At 44.1% G+C, this 16,944-nt stretch overlaps 1 protein-coding gene across 1 annotated transcript; it reads left to right on the top strand.

The window, feature by feature from the left end:
- The first annotated feature begins 15,199 nt into the window (after positions 1 to 15,199).
- On the top strand, positions 15,200 to 16,939 carry LOC121791206 (probable protein phosphatase 2C 25). Its single transcript, XM_042189233.1, has 4 exons — positions 15,200 to 15,590; positions 15,815 to 16,156; positions 16,239 to 16,418; positions 16,547 to 16,939. The coding sequence occupies exons 1-4, from the start codon at positions 15,231 to 15,233 to the stop codon at positions 16,706 to 16,708; spliced, it is 1,044 nt and encodes a 347-aa protein (XP_042045167.1). The 5' UTR covers positions 15,200 to 15,230; the 3' UTR covers positions 16,709 to 16,939.
- The last annotated feature ends 5 nt before the right edge of the window (positions 16,940 to 16,944 follow it).

The following is a 16,944-nucleotide window of genomic DNA, read 5'->3' as shown; positions in this document are numbered from 1 at the left end:
TGTCAATTTATAAAGATTATATGAGTGTTTTTTATTATAAATTTGGATCTCGATGTAGATGGAGAAGCCCTAGAGTGAATTAATTTTGTCAACCAATTCAATCAAGTGGGATGACTCTGTCGGCGTTCTATCCTGTTTTACATAGTAGTATAAAATTTTGTTTTGTTTAATAAGTAAGCTTTATTAATATAAACTAGGTAACTGGAATTTAATTTATGAATGGATGTCAATATGAGAATCATTTTTATTCAAATTTTATGACTTACTCAAGCCGTTGATTTTTGTAGATGAAAGACTCGGATCGCTTCAATGGGCATTGATGGAGTACGTACTAAACAAGGTACTAAACAAGCCCAACAGCAGTAAAGCCCATCAGCCTAAAGCCCAAGAAAGAGTATCAGTTCGGCATGACTAAAGAGTATCAGAGTTCAGTTCGGCACAACCAAAGAGTTCGGCCCCAGCCTACAGCTCGGTAAAAGCCAACCAATCAAACTCTGCTCTCAGGTCGGCATCAAGCTCTACTCTCAGATCGGCAAAAGCTGCTCGGCCATAATTCAGCAGTTCGGTCTCAGTATTTGACCGAACTAGGAGATAGTGGACTCATGCAGGATTTCCACCTCCACTACACCCACGATCTATTTAGTGGTGTCAAGCAGTCATTAACTCATGCAGGATAGTGGACCCATGCAAGATCGCCACGATCTCCACGACATCCACTACCTAGTAAATAGCTGCATGCCACGATCTTGGTCCTTTGTATAAATAGAACCTAGATCTGATAGATAGGGTTACATTCTCTCGATCTCTAGAGATAAAATACAAAATAGCAAGTCTGTATTGTAAGCTGTAGAAAACAGATCAAGCAATACAACTTTGCCTTCTTTTCTTCCCGTGGACGTAGATTTACCTCAGTAAATCGAACCACGTAAATTCTCTGTGTCGTGATCTGTATTTTCCTGCATTCTCTAACATCAAATTTTCGCGGATCCATCACTGGCGCCGTCTGTGGGAAACAGAGAACCAAATTTGTGATAAAGCGAATTTTTGACCCTTTTTCCACCCCAAAAAAATGCATACCAGATCACATAACACCCATAATACCGTTCGTGATAACCGTGAGGAAGCTAGTCCAGCTCGCAGGTCTGAAAAACGGCCTCGGGAGACATCTACCTCCGGTTCTCACGAAGAAGGAACAAGCCACTCCAGGAGTCATCGCACCGAGTCTTCCCAGCAGCCCGATTTAAATGAAGCTGTCAAGCTGTTCTTGGCCGAGAAGCAGGAGGAGTTCTTAACCTTCCTGCAGAAGAGCCAACAGCCGGAGAAGACAACGACGGATTCTCCCTCCTCATCTAGGCATGAAAGTCACTACCGCAGTAGTGACGTGTCTTCCAGGAGAAAGAATCCTCAACCCCGACATGTTCCTGTTCCTCCTCGGTACCGGAACCACAGGAGAACTCCATCTCCTCCGTACCGAAGAGATGTCGGGTTCGCCATGTACGGAGCATTAAAGACTCCGTTCTCGGACGATATCACCCGAACTCCTTTGCCGCGGAACTACCGAACTCCGTCGATAACCTATGACGGACTCGTGGATCCTCATGATTTCTTGGGACGCTATCAATATAACATGGCGAACCAGGGTCTCAACGAGGTCCACATGTGCAAGCTGTTCCCCGAGCTGCTCATCGGGAACGCCAGAAGGTGGTTCGACAGCCTTCCTCAAGGCAGCATTAGATCCTACCGAGATCTAATGGATGCTTTCCACAGGAGGTTCTTTCAGAAAGCGGAAGCCCGGATCACTTCGGCTCAGCTGCTTTCTATTCGTCAAGGTTGCGACGAAAAAATCAGCGACTTTATGACAAGATTCCACAAGGAATGCCTGCAAGTAGACGATCTCAACGATCTGCTTGTCATCTCGGCATTCCAAAATGGAATCCTGCCTGGAGCTCTCTACAGGAAGCTCGTTGAGTGCGGTCCGCAGACAGCTCAGGAAATGTGGGACATTGTGGACCAGTACTCCCGGGCCGATGAGGCAGACCGTCGCAAACGGTCGTTAGACAGCTCATCGTCCCGAGGAGACAGAAGGAAGCCCGATCATAGCGATCAGGGGCATCCTCGCCGGACTCCATTTGAAAGAATTCAAAGGGCTCCGGTGCGAGACAGATTGGGACCCCGTCTCAACCCCGAGAAGCCGCCTGCTCAGTTCGTACCGCTGAACAAGTCAAGAGCGGAAATTTTCGAACTACATTCCGATATGTTCGAAAGACCAAAGCGGATGACGAAATCAGCCGTGCGGCGACCTCAGGATCAATATTGCTCCTTCCATCAAGCCCACGGACACGATACCGAGGAGTGCCGAGATTTGGCTGCAGGTATTGATGTTCTTGTGAAAACAGGAACGTTAAAAAAATACCAAAGCAAGCAGCCGAAAAAGAACAAAAGGCAGAGAGGTGCGAACTGCAATCCTCAGGATCCGAAAAGGCATGAGGATCCCGAAGACGACGACGAGCCGCAATATGATGGAGTAATCCAGACTATTGATGCTCTCCCTGCCGGGAAGACTAAGTCGTCCCTAAAAGCAGAACGCAGAGGTTCCAATCAAGAGGAGCCAACACATAAAAGGCTGAAGAAAGACGAAGTGATTACATTTTCAGATGCCGATCCCGTCCCAGCCATCTCTCCTCACCAAGACGCTATTGTCATTCAAGCCGGAGTGGCAAACAAACTGATCCACAGAGTATTTGTGGATACAGGAGCATCAGTCAGCATTCTTTTTAAAGAATGTTTCGATAAAATGGAAGTGGATCCAGCTCGGCTTAGTCCGGCTCCACTTCCTCTGAAAAGTTTCGCCCAGGAGGACACCCGCCCTGAAGGCATTATCAGCCTTCCGATCACGGTGGGAAAAGCGCCTACAAGCTCCAATACGATGATCGAGTTCTTTGTGGTGAAAGCTCGGTCCCCGTACAACATCATCCTGGGGAGAGACTGGCTCAACACAGTTCGGGCCGTTTGCTCTACTTATCACCTCACCATCAAGATCCCTACTAAAGGAGGGATAGCGGTCATCCGAGGTGACCAAAAGAGAGCAAAGGAATGTCTACAAATTGCGCTTAGAAGTGCCGAGCAGTCAGATCGGCACCATCAAGCATAGCAATCACAGCAGCCGGAGTCAGAGGCGATGACCGAAGTCATACCGGAGCCGAACTCGATGACAGTTCAGCTGTACGAAGACGATCCATCCAGAACGGTTAAGATCGGCTTCGCGGGAACGCCTCTACTTCGGGAAAAAACCATCCAGCTCCTCAAGGAGTATAAAGACGTCTTTGCATGGTCTCCGTTGGACATGACCGGAGTGCCCCCCGAGGTAATCACTCATCGGTTAAATATTGATCCTTCGGTCCGGCCGATAAAACAGAAGCAAAGACTCTTTGCGGCAGAACGAAGTCAAGTCATCCATGACGAAGTCCGTCAATTATTGAAGGCGGATGTGTTATTCGAAGTGAAGTATCCTTCGTGGGTGGCCAATCCTGTCATGATCAAGAAAAAGGAAGGAGGATGGCGGATGTGCATAGATTTCACCGATCTAAATAAGCATTGTCCCAAAGATTGCTATCCCCTTCCGAATATAGATAAAAAAGTAGAAGCTTTGATCGGCTTCGAAATTTTCTGTTTTCTTGATTTATACAAAGGATATCACCAAGTGTTGATGGATGAGAGTGACGCTCCGAAAACAGCTTTCATTACCGATTTCGGCATTTTCGCTTATAAAAAGATGCCATTCGGTTTAAAGAATGCCGGAGCCACTTATCAAAGGATGGTAGACAAGCTTTTTCGGCACCTGATTGGAAAGGAGGTCGAAGTGTATGTTGACGATATAGTCGTCAAAAGCAAAAGCACTTCGGAGTACGAGCACAACCTTAAGTCCACTCTCAACGTGCTCAAGAAAGCCAACCTCAAACTTAATCCCCAAAAGTGTACCTTTTTGGTAGATTCGGGAAAGTTTCTGGGTTGTTGGGTTTCAAAGGACGGACTCAAGGCAAACCCCTCAAAAGTTCAAGTCGTTCAGAACATGGCAATGCCGAAGTCCATACATGACGTGCAAAGGCTAACCGGATGTCTAGCCGCACTGAATCGATTCCTTTCCCAAGCAGCCGAAAAGCAACTGCCGTTCTTCAAGGTGTTGAAAAAGGCACCAAAGTTCGAGTGGGGAGCCGAGCAGAAAAAGGCCTTTGACGAGCTCAAAAGTTATCTAGCCGAGCTTCCTATTCTCTCTGCTCCAACCGAAGCCGAAGTAATATTCTTATACTTAGCGGCATTCGATCAAACCATTAGCGCGGTGCTTGTACGAGAAGAAGGCCTAAAGCAGTTTCCCATCTACTTTACAAGCCGAGCATTAAGAGGTCCAGAAACAAGGTATCAACCTCTGGAAAAAATTGCTCTGGCATTAGTAAATGCAGCAAGGAGACTGCGGCCATACTTCTATGCTCACAAGGTATGCGTCTTAACCGATCTGCCTCTTCGGCAAGTTTTGACCAAGCCAGAAGCATCAGGCAGAATCGCCAAATGGGCCATAGAGCTGGGAGAACACTCAATCGAGTACCTACCTCGAAAAGCCATCAAGGGACAAGCCTTGGCAGATTTTCTTGCAGAGGCCAAGTTCGATCAAGCAATCCCTGTCATTGCCGAACAGAAAAATTCTACCAATGCCGAACTAGCACAGCCCTTGGAATCCGAAGAAGAGCCGCCGGACTGCTGGAGCGGATTCGTAGATGGAGCTTCAAACAAGATGGGAAGTGGAGCTGGTATTTTACTTGTCGCTCCCGACGGACACGAGGTAACCTACTCACTTCGGTTCCTATTCCCCACTACTAATAATGAAGCCGAGTACGAAGCCCTCCTGGCCGGACTCCAGTTAGCGCAAAGTCTGCTCGTCAAATCTCTCAAAGTCCATTGTGATTCACAAGTCATAGTAAATCACATGTTGGGTACAAGTGAAGCTCGTGACGAGAGAATGAAGAAGTATTTGGACAGAGCGCAAAGCATCAGCCGAAGTTTCTCCTATTTTCAGATAATCCGCGTTCCCAGAACGGAAAATAGCCGAGCAGATACCTTAAGTAAGTTGGCCTCAGATCCGAGCTCAAAGGCGGAAGAATTAATGCATCGAAGCATTGATGAAGCCGAGGTACATTCAGTGTCCAGCTCGCCGAACTGGATGACGCCAATCTTGCAGTATCTGGATCAAGGACAATTGCCCGAGGATAAGAGAGAAGCTCGGAAGATCACGTGCCGAGCACTTCGGTACGAACTTCATGAAGGAGTCCTCTTTAGAAAGTCTTACCTCCAGCCGTTATTGCGGTGCGTAGGACCAGAAGAGACGGACTACATCCTCAGAGAAGTTCATGAAGGATCGTGCGGCAGCCACATCGGAGCTAGAGCTTTAGCTAAAAAAGTTCTAAGATGGGGATATTACTGGCCAACCTTGGTACAAGAAGCAGTGCAGCTCGTCAAGACATGCCCGAAGTGCCAAATCCATGCAAATATCCCAAGGATGCCGCAGACCGATCTATCCACTATGCAAAGCCCTTGGCCTTTCATGCAATGGGGCATAGACATAGTGGGACCACTTCCTCAAGCTCCTCGGCAAATGAAATTCCTAATCGTTGCCGTGGACTACTTCACGAAGTGGGTGGAAGCTGAACCATTAGCTGCGATAACGAGCTCAAAGGCATTGGACTTCGTCTGGAAGAACATAGTGTGCCGATTTGGCATACCCCACATCCTCATCTCGGATAACGGGACTCAGTTCACCGACAAGACGTTCAAGAATTGGTGCCAAGAGCTGAATATTCAACAGCGGTTCACTTCGGTCTCTCATCCACAAGCAAACGGACAAACGGAGGTAACAAATCGTATCCTGGTGAAAGGGTTAAAAGCTCGGTTAGAACAAGCCAAAGGACAATGGGTAGAAAATCTCCCTCAAGTCCTATGGTCCTACCGAACTACACCCACAACCTCCAACGGTGAAACTCCGTACAGTCTGGTGTACGGCACTGAAGCCGTAATTCCGGTGGAGATCGGCGTACCCAGTCCCCGAACTCTAAATTTCTCCTCAGAAATGAATGACGACGGACTGAGAGCCGAGCTAGATCTTGCCGAAGAAAGAAGAGAATTGGCATGCATAAAAGCAGCCAAGTACAAGGAGCAAGTAGCCCGGTATTACAACCAAAGGGTGAAGAAGCTGCAATTTCAAGTGGGAGATCTCGTCTTGAGAAACAACGAAGTAAGCCGAGCAGAAAAGCTGGGCAAGCTCGAACCCACATGGGAAGGTCCGTATCGGGTGTCAGAAGTCCTCGGCAAAGGATCTTACAAATTGGCTCACATGTCAGGAGAACAGGTACCCCGAACATGGCACATTTCCAACCTCAAAAAGTTCCATTTGTAAGAGACAGTCCGGTCAGTCAGTCTTGAGTCCTGTTCAGTCAATGTGCTTTATTTGGCTTACTTGGTCTTTATTTGTCTCTGTGCGTTTTTGTGTGTTTTGTCTGTCTCTGTGCGTGTCGTCTCTTACAAATGGTACTGAGGTATCTTGTTCTTCGAAGGCTGATCCCCTTCTTAGAACATATACAAGCCAACGATTGTGAGTCAAAGCTTCTACAGAAGATACAAGACCACAATTCAGCTTAAACAAGCAGTTCGTCTGAAACGAGCTGCAATAAGCCAACGATTGTGAAGTCCAAGCTTCTAAAGAGGATACCAGACCACAATTCGGCTTAAAAATCAAGCACTTCGTCTGAAACGAACTGCAACGAAAGTCCGATTCTCGCGATAAAACTTGCCTGAATTAGGACAAGGGAAAGTCCGATCCACGCGATAAAACTCGCCGAATTAGGACAAGGGAAAGTCCGATCCCCAAATTAGGACAACGGAAAATCCGATCCGAGCGATAAAACTCGCCAAATTAGGACACAAGCTTAGTCCGGTCAAAGATGTTTATTTCATCAGACCAAAGACGAGTCCGGTCAAAGATGTTTATTTCATCAGACCAAAGACGAGTCCGGTCAAAAAAGAGTTCACTTCATAAGACCAAGGACAAACATCGACTTACCCCGTACCTTTATCCAGAATGCCGAAGTAATTCACTTCGCTTTCCGGGGGGGGGTAGTGATGGAGTACGTACTAAACAAGGTACTAAACAAGCCCAACAGCAGTAAAGCCCATCAGCCTAAAGCCCAAGAAAGAGTATCAGTTCGGCATGACTAAAGAGTATCAGAGTTCAGTTCGGCACAACCAAAGAGTTCGGCCCCAGCCTACAGCTCGGTAAAAGCCAACCAATCAAACTCTGCTCTCAGGTCGGCATCAAGCTCTACTCTCAGATCGGCAAAAGCTGCTCGGCCATAATTCAGCAGTTCGGTCTCAGTATTTGACCGAACTAGGAGATAGTGGACTCATGCAGGATTTCCACCTCCACTACACCCACGATCTATTTAGTGGTGTCAAGCAGTCATTAACTCATGCAGGATAGTGGACCCATGCAAGATCGCCACGATCTCCACGACATCCACTACCTAGTAAATAGCTGCATGCCACGATCTTGGTCCTTTGTATAAATAGAACCTAGATCTGATAGATAGGGTTACATTCTCTCGATCTCTAGAGATAAAATACAAAATAGCAAGTCTGTATTGTAAGCTGTAGAAAACAGATCAAGCAATACAACTCTGCCTTCTTTTCTTCCCGTGGACGTAGATTTACCTCAGTAAATCGAACCACGTAAATTCTCTGTGTCGTGATCTGTATTTTCCTGCATTCTCTAACATCAAATTTTCGCGGATCCATCAGGCATATAGATGTGATTATACATTTGTACAACTGTTTTTGGGATATGTGATTAATATGAATATCACGCTTCAAATTACATAAATTTAAATTTCAGACTTGCTTTCATGTGATGACGTATAAATTCTACAGTGGAATGATTGCTACTACTGGATTTTGTTTAGGATTCCAAAGATCCATAACAGTAAAATCACAAGGCCCAAGACTTTAGCTCTTTAATTGCAGCAAAAGACGATTCCGTCGCCTTAGCGGCCTCAACACTCCGGCCTGACATTATGTGAGGGGGTTCAATTAGGGTACGCTTAACCCACTGGTTGCCAGAAACTCATCTTCAATCATGGTACGCAGTAGCCCGTTAAGGGGGAGACCTTAACCCAAGCTCATCTTCCAAGGCCTCACACTTGTGCCTGAGAGATGGAAGCAACTACACGATAGCAGTGGACAACATGTAAGGGGGTTAGTAGCCCGTTAAGGGGGAGGCCTTAACCCACTGGCTGCAAGAAGCCCATCTTTAATCAGGGTACGCTAATCAGGGTACGCAGTAGCCCGTTAAGGGGATGCCTTGACCAATTGGCTGCCAGAAGCCCATCTCCCAAGGCCTCACACAACATGTAAGGGGGTTAGTAGCCCGTTAAGGGGGAGGCCTTAACCCACTGGCTGCCAGAAGCCCATCTTTAATCAGGGTACGCAGTAGCCCGTTAAGGGGATGCCTTAACCCACTGGCTGCCAGAAGCCCATCTCCCAAGGCCTCACACTTGTGCCTGAGAGATGGAAGCAACTACACGACAACAGTGGGATTCGAACCCAGACTCATTGCAGCAAGATCTGCTCCTTCGTTGCCAACTGCACTACGCCCATGCGGGCACTCTAGCTCTTTTAGCTCTTTTAATGAGTACTAGCAACGTAGCATTTGCATGTTTGGGCCTATAAGTACAAGCTGCAATTAAATTGGATAATTGGCTTAATCCAACCTAAGGATTGAGTAGTAAAATATAGTACTAGTAAAATACAAAAAAAAGCATAAATACATTTCAACTTGTTATTTTGAAAGAAAAATCTTTTGGCTCCTTCATTTATCACTATTTATTTTTAACGCAATCACTTTGTATCTTGGAAAATTTTATCTTTTTTATTTAATACTGATACTCTTTATTTTTAACTCATATCTTAATTATAACATCCTCAGATGTATATATATTCACTCCGATTACATTAATCTATGATATTTCATCAGTACTAGCAAATCTTTTATTTGCAACACTTCATCACGACCAATAAAAAAGTTAATTTGAAATGACTTCTCAAGTAACCTGACGGTTATTATGTATTTTTGTTTCAAGTTATTCTAACTGTTATTAGGTTCTTGTTTCAACTTATTCTAATCCATTTTAATTTTTTTTTATAATTAGCACAATCGGAGACAGAGTTAGAAAAGAACCATGATACATGCATGCTTTTTTTAACAAAATTGATATTGACTCTTCCCCTAAACTAAGATCAAAGGGGCGGGAAATTTAATCATGGTACTAAATCCAAATTTGTTCTGTTTAATTGAAAATTTAAAGAAATTATGCAAGTATAATCTATGTATCGTGATCTGTATTCTTTAATGGCATATGTTAAAATTTAGTATGAGTCACTTTCTTATAAACGGTTATGATATTGATTGTTTAGGTAAAATATTTGCCCATCATTTAATACCATAAGATAATCGAAACCCTATCACGACCGATTCATATATAACGGTCAATCAAACCAATCCAGCCTAAATTGACAACCAATGAATCATGAAATTTAGTTTCTTACCACAATACATGCATGTTATGTTTGTTACCAAATCATGTTATGAGGATTGGGGCAAAACTGCACAATCAGTTCAGTTCGGTTACCAATATACTGTTCGGCGATTAGGGACCGATATGCTGTTCGGTGATCTGACGAACTGCAATCATGCTCGGTGATTGGTCGAGTTTGTAGTCGTGCTCAGGGATTAACCGAGCTCAATGTTCGGTGTTGAGCTCGGTGCTCAGTGCTCGGTGTTGGTGCTCGGTGTTGGCCGAACTTAAACGAGTTCGGTGTTGGCCGAACTTAAACGAGTTCGGAGTTGACAGTTGTTATTAACTGATGCACGTCGTCGGATGCGACTAGTTAGTTAGCTTTAAATGAAAGCCGTTAGGTTGAACTAGTTAAATAGAGCCGAGCTGTGGAAAAAGAAAAGAGAATTTTTCATCCAAGAGTTTTGTAATCTTCCACACAAATAAAACACAAGATTTCCATTGACTCTCCAAGAATTGTTTTTTGCTTATTCATTTTCATATCAAGTATTCGTTCTTCTCGTTCCGGAATCGATCTCGTTGTGATAACAAGATTGAGTCGCGTATCTGATAGCATTACAAATTGGCGCCGTCTGTGGGAATCGAAGAAGGACGACGAATTCAACAATGTCTACCGCAAAGTTCGACGTTGAGAAATTCACCGGCGAAAATGATTTCGGCCTGTGGAGATTGAAGATGAGAGCTGTTCTGATGCAGCAAGGCGTCTGGGATTATGTGAAATCCAAGACGGACAAGAAAGAGATTCAAGGGATGGATGCGGCGAAATGTCAAGAACTGGAATACAAGGCGTATAGCTCGATTGTCTTGTGCCTCAGCGATAGAGTCTTGAGGGAGGTTCAGAAAGAGGATGATGCCGCGGGAGTGTGGGAGAAATTGGAGAAAATATATATGGAGAAGTCAATCTCAAATAGGTTGCATCTCAAGCAAAGATTGTTCAACTTTAGATTTTCTGACTCCAAGAATCTGGCGGATCAGCTGGAAGATTTTCGAAAGTATATAGATGATCTTGAGGGTGTGGATGATCCCATGAAAGATGAGGATAAAGCTTTGATGTTATTGAATGCTCTGCCTCAGAGTTTTGAGCAATTCAAAGACTCAATACTTCTTGGAAGGGATTCGAAAGTGACTTTGGAGGAGGTATTTTCTGCATTAAAGCTGAAGGCAATGCAGAAATGTGTCAGCAAGCCAATCGATCAAGCTGCTGAAAGCCTCAATGTGAAGGCAACTTCAAAGAAACAATTCAAATTCAAGAAACCCCCATCTGACAAGTGGAAGCCAAGATCATCTAAGGAAGGAGATCAAAAGGAATCTAGAAGCTGCTTCTGGTGTAAGAAACCAGGACACATCAAGCAAAATTGTTTTGCTTGGAAGAAAAAGCAATCTGAAAATCACAAAGGAGATGGTACAGCAGCTATCACTGAGGAAATTGAAGAGGCAAGAGCTCTCAATGTGGTGGAGGATAGCCCATTATCAAGGCTATGGATCATGGACTCAGGCTGCAGTTTCCATATGTCCTCCAATCTCGACTGGTTCCAAGATTTAAAGGAATCTGAAGGCTCGGTGTTGCTGGGAGATGACCATGTGTGTGATGTAAGGGGTGTTGGGAGCATATGTTTGAGGATGGACAATGGAATTTTCAGAACTCTCACTGATGTGAGATACATCCCATCCATTAAAAGGAATCTTATATCCTTGGGTCTTCTTGAGAAGAATGGCTATGAATTGACTCTCTTTGGTGGAGAGATGCTTGTCAAAAAGGATGGCCAAATGATCATGAAGGCTGTCAGAAACAATGTGCTCTATTATCTGAAAGCTGAGGCAGTTGCTGGAACAGCTAACAACACACAAAAGACCATCAATTGGCATGCTAGGCTGGGCCATGTGGGGGACACTGGGCTGATGCAGCTGGTAAAGCAAGGCATTATTCAGATGGCTGATTCAGAGATACAAAGAGCCATTGGATCGTGTGAAGAATGCATTCTTGGCAAAAACAAGAAGCTGCCATATGGAGTGGGCAAACATAACTCAACACAACCTCTCCAATATGTTCACAGTGACATATGGGGCCCTGCACCAGTAAATAGCATTGGAGGAGGCAGGTATTTCTTATCATTTGTTGATGATTTTTCAAGAAAGGTTTGGATAATGATCATGAAAGAAAAGTCAGAGACCTTCAAGAAATTTCAGGAGTGGTGTACTGCAGTTGAGCTAGAAAAGGGGAAGCCTTTGAGATGCCTAAGAACTGACAATGGGCTGGAATTTTTGTCCCATGAGTTTGATGAGTTTTGCAAGAGAAAAGGAATTAAAAGGCATAGAACGGTGCCTCACAACCCACAACAAAATGGGGTCGCCGAGAGAATAAATAGAACCATTCTTGAAAGGGTAAGATGCATGTTGATAGCATCTGGAATGTCAAAACCATTTTGGGCAGAAGCAGCCTCCACAGCTGTTGTTTTAATCAACAAATGCCCCTCTGCTGCCATTGAAAATCAGACTCCGGATAGTAGATGGTATGGATCTTATGGAGACTATTCAAAATTAAGACCATTTGGGTGTAGAGCATATGCTCACATCAAACAAGGAAAGCTGGAACCAAGGGCTCTCAGATGTGTGATGATAGGCTATCAGGTTGGAGTTAAAGGTTACAGATTATGGTGCTGTGAGGAAGGGAATAAGAAGGTTGTCATCAGTAGGGATGTTATTTTCAGGGAATCTGAAATGCCTTTCTTCATGAAGCAAGTTCAGACTGTTGAGTTTGAGGTGGAGGGTCAGAGGGAATCCTCATCTGATCCTGTAAGAAGTCCACCAGATACTGTGAGAAATTCACAAGAAACCAGTGTTGGTGGATCCTCTGAACATGAAAGTAACATCAAGACTCCACAGAGACTGGTTGCAAGAGACAGAACCAGAAGAAGGATCAAGCTCCCTTCCAGATTTCAGGATTTTGATATGATGCACTATGCACTGGCCATAGCTGAGGAGATGGACTATCATGAGCCTTCAAATTACAAGGAAGCAATAAGGAGTCCGGAGAAGGATCAGTGGCTATTAGCCATGCAGGAGGAGATTGATAGCTTGTACAAAAATCACACATGGATTTTGGTGTTGAGGCCAACTGATCAGAAAACAGTTGGTTGTAAATGGATTTTTAAGAAGAAAATTGAGGCCTTCAACAACAATCAAATCAGATTTAAAGCCAGGTTGGTGGCCAAAGGCTTTACACAAAAGGAGGGAGTAGATTATAATGAAATATTCTCCCCTGTGGTAAAGCATAGCTCCATCAGGATTCTACTTGCCATTGTTGCTCAGAGAAATTGGGAATTGCAGCAACTCGATGTCAAAACAGCCTTTCTTCATGGAGAGCTCGAAGAGAAAATTTACATGGAGCAGCCTCCTGGTTTTGTCCAACCAGGAAATGAAGGAAAGGTGTGTTTGCTGAAAAGAAGCTTGTATGGTCTAAAACAAAGTTCAAGACAGTGGTATCTCAGGTTCAATGAGTTCATGCATAAGATCGGTTTTGAGAAGTCTTTGTATGATCATTGTGTCTTCATCAAGAGAAGAGGTGGAGTTGCTGTGGCATATCTACTATTGTATGTAGATGATATGCTGATCTCTGCAGAGCATAAGGAAGAGGTGGAGTTAGTGAAAGGTGATCTGAAATCTGAATTTGATATGAAGGATCTTGGAGATGCAAAGAAGATCCTTGGAATGGAGATCATAAGGGATAGAGACAAGAAAAGGATATGGCTAACTCAGAAAGATTACATCAGGAATGTGATCAAGAAATTTCAGATGGATAAAAGCAAACCAGTGAGTGTGCCCCTGAGCCAGCAGTTTAAGCTCAGTATAAATCAGTGCCCTAAAGATGATAGTCAGAGAAGAGAGATGGATAAAATCCCATATGCAAACATAGTGGGAAGCATCATGTACACCATGGTGTGTACAAGGCCAGACATCAGCCAAGCCATAAGTGTTGTGAGCAGATACATGGCAGATCCAGGTATGGAGCATTGGCATGCTTTAAAATGGATACTAAGGTATCTGAATGGTACTCAGGATTATGGCATACTGTTTGATGGAAGTAAGAATTTTGATGCACAGCCTCTATTGGGATATTGTGATTCCGATTTTGCTACTAACATTGACACAAGGAAGTCCCAATCCGGCTATGTTTTCTGCATGTATGGAGCTGCTGTAAGTTGGAAGTCGAGTTTGCAATCTGTGGTGGCACTCTCAACAACTGAGGCAGAATATATTTCCATGGCTGAGGCCGTAAAGGAGAGCATGTGGCTGAAAGGAATCTGCTCGGATTTTGGAGTTGATCAAGGAGCTGTGACTGTATTATGTGATTCAAATAGTGCCATATGTTTGTCAAAACATCAGACATTCCATGAGAGGAGCAAGCATGTGGATGTTAAGCTTCATTTTGTGAGGGATGAAGTTGAAATGGGCTCAGTGAAGATTGAAAAGGTAGCTACTGAGCACAATGCAGCTGATATGCTAACAAAGGTGTTGCCCGGACTTAAGTTGAAGTATTGCATGGATTTGGTGAATCTGATTCAGCTGGAGTGATTGTGGAAGATGGATGAAATCTATGGATTGTCCAGTTATGTCCCAAGGTGGAGATTTGTTATGAGGATTGGGGCAAAACTGCACAATCAGTTCAGTTCGGTTACCAATATACTGTTCGGCGATTAGGGACCGATATGCTGTTCGGTGATCTGACGAACTGCAATCATGCTCGGTGATTGGTCGAGTTTGTAGTCGTGCTCAGGGATTAACCGAGCTCAATGTTCGGTGTTGAGCTCGGTGCTCAGTGCTCGGTGTTGGTGCTCGGTGTTGGCCGAACTTAAACGAGTTCGGTGTTGGCCGAACTTAAACGAGTTCGGAGTTGACAGTTGTTATTAACTGATGCACGTCGTCGGATGCGACTAGTTAGTTAGCTTTAAATGAAAGCCGTTAGGTTGAACTAGTTAAATAGAGCCGAGCTGTGGAAAAAGAAAAGAGAATTTTTTCATCCAAGAGTTTTGTAATCTTCCACACAAATAAAACACAAGATTTCCATTGACTCTCCAAGAATTGTTTTTTGCTTATTCATTTTCATATCAAGTATTCGTTCTTCTCGTTCCGGAATCGATCTCGTTGTGATAACAAGATTGAGTCGCGTATCTGATAGCATTACAAATCAAGACCATGAAAATTTCAAAATTGATATTGAATTTTCCCCTTTCTTTACTCCAATTTGGGAAATAAATTGACTCCATCAATCTAATAATTCTCCAATTATAAGACCCACTCCTTTCTGCCCCCAAAAATAGAATATTAATTCCGACTTAGTCAAGATCGTAAAATTAAAAGTAAATTTTCATCATCTCATAAAATAATTCAATGGTAAAGAGACAATAACAATTATATAAAACGGAGTTTACAATGAAGTGATTAGTACCCCCACCCACCCCCTTACCCCTACCCAATCCCTTCTACAAAATCCTTAAAATTCGAACGTTGGAAGAAACAGAAGCAGAAACCAAAATTTAATTGAAAAAGTAAAGCAAAAAAATGTCTTCTTGCACGGTTGCAATCTCGAGCTCGCCGGTTTTCTCTCCGTCGTCGTCGTCGGCCTCCGTATGCTCTCCGAAAGCTTCATCTCCTCGGCTATTTCGGCTGCAGAAATCAAGCGGGCTCATCAAGGCCCTCTCCGGCGCCGGAGATTCGTCCCCGATTTTGAAGAGGAAGAGGCCGCCGAGGCTCAACATTCCGGTATTCTGCGTGGAGGAGAAGAAGGCGCCGGAGGGGGCGATGGAGGAGGCGGTGGAGGTGGAGGGAGATGGGTATTCCGTGTGTTGTAAGAGAGGAAGGAGGGATGCGATGGAAGATCGTTACTCTGCTGCTGTGGGCATCCAAGGTGACTCTAAGCAGGTAAATTTTTCTTCTTTTTGTGTTTTTAAGGAAGAAACACACACATAGTTGTGTAAAGATTCGACCTTTTATCCTTCTTGAAATCCTAGTTAAATGTGGTTTATTTTGTTTGAATGAGTCTTGATTGTTTTATTTCATTATTATTGAATTTTTATGGAAAATGTGATTCTCTTGCATGGGTTTGTTGTACTGTTTTAATTGTGTGTGTGTGTGTGACAATGTAGGCATTCTTTGGCATTTTTGATGGGCATGGAGGAGCAAAGGCTGCTGAGTTTGCATCTGAGAATTTGGACAAGAACATTATAGATGAACTAAACAGGAGGGGAGATCACAGCAGCATTGAGCAAGCTGTGAAGGGTGGTTACTTGACCACAGATTCTGAGTTTCTCAAGACAGATGTCCGGGGAGGGGCGTGCTGCGTGACAGCCCTCATCACCGGGGGAAACTTAGTGGTATCCAATGCTGGTGACTGTCGTGCCGTGTCTAGCAAGAATGGGGTGGCTGAGGCTCTCACCTCTGATCACCGCCCGTCCAGGGAAGACGAGAGGGAAAGGATTGAGATGTCGGTAAGCATCCATGTTTTTGCATTGGTGTTTGGTCATATTGATGGTTTGCTCGGTCTTAGGCTTATGTCGTTTACTGTTTCAGGGCGGTTTTGTTGAGTGCCGGAAGGGTGTTTGGAGAGTGTTAGGATCTCTAGCTGTTTCGAGGGCTATTGGAGATCAATACCTTAAACAATGGGTCACAGCCGAACCAGAGACCAAAGTCGTTAAGCTTGATCCAGAATACGAGTTTCTGCTCCTTGCTTCTGATGGATTATGGGATAAGGTAACCATCAACCAACCGTCTAAAGCCTTGTTTTTTTGCATTGCATCTCATACTTTGTCTCACTTCGTTGAGCTTATCTCTCATTGATGCAATGTAGGTCTCATGTATGTTCTATTCTTGCTTTGCAGGTTAGCAATCAGGAAGCAATAGACATTGCTCGTCCGTTTTGCATAGACGTTGAAGAGCCACAGCTGTTATCAGCATGCAGAAAGCTCGTTGATCTCTCAGTTTCTAGAGGCTCTGCTGATGATATTAGTGTGATGCTCATTCAACTGTGGAGATTCTGTTAACAGTTTGGATGAAGAAACGAGGAAAATTAACATAGAGATGACATGGTTTGGAAGGTCTCATTGCAACCGGGGTGGGATTGATGTTTGACACAAGTCTGATCTTAATTCTTTAGTGCTACATTGATTTACTGATTTCAGCTGGTGGGAGGAGGGAATAGTCTGATTATAATTCTTTTTTTGGGGATATTTGCAAAACTGATTTTGTAAATTTAGTTGATCCCATTTATTCATTAATT

Source organism: Salvia splendens, unplaced genomic scaffold (genome assembly GCF_004379255.2).
Source record: "Salvia splendens isolate huo1 unplaced genomic scaffold, SspV2 ctg75, whole genome shotgun sequence".
NCBI lineage: Eukaryota > Viridiplantae > Streptophyta > Magnoliopsida > Lamiales > Lamiaceae > Salvia > Salvia splendens.
This window is presented reverse-complemented; position numbering and strand designations above follow the sequence as displayed.

Excerpts from the sequence above, each read along its gene's own strand:
- LOC121791206 (XM_042189233.1), top strand. The coding sequence starts at position 15,231 with ATGTCTTCTTGCACGGTTGCAATCTCGAGCTCGCCGGTTTTCTCTCCG. Across the intron at positions 15,591-15,814 it reads TCCAAGGTGACTCTAAGCAG|GCATTCTTTGGCATTTTTGA; the intron begins GTAAATTTTTCT and ends GTGACAATGTAG. Across the intron at positions 16,157-16,238 it reads GGGAAAGGATTGAGATGTCG|GGCGGTTTTGTTGAGTGCCG; the intron begins GTAAGCATCCAT and ends TTACTGTTTCAG.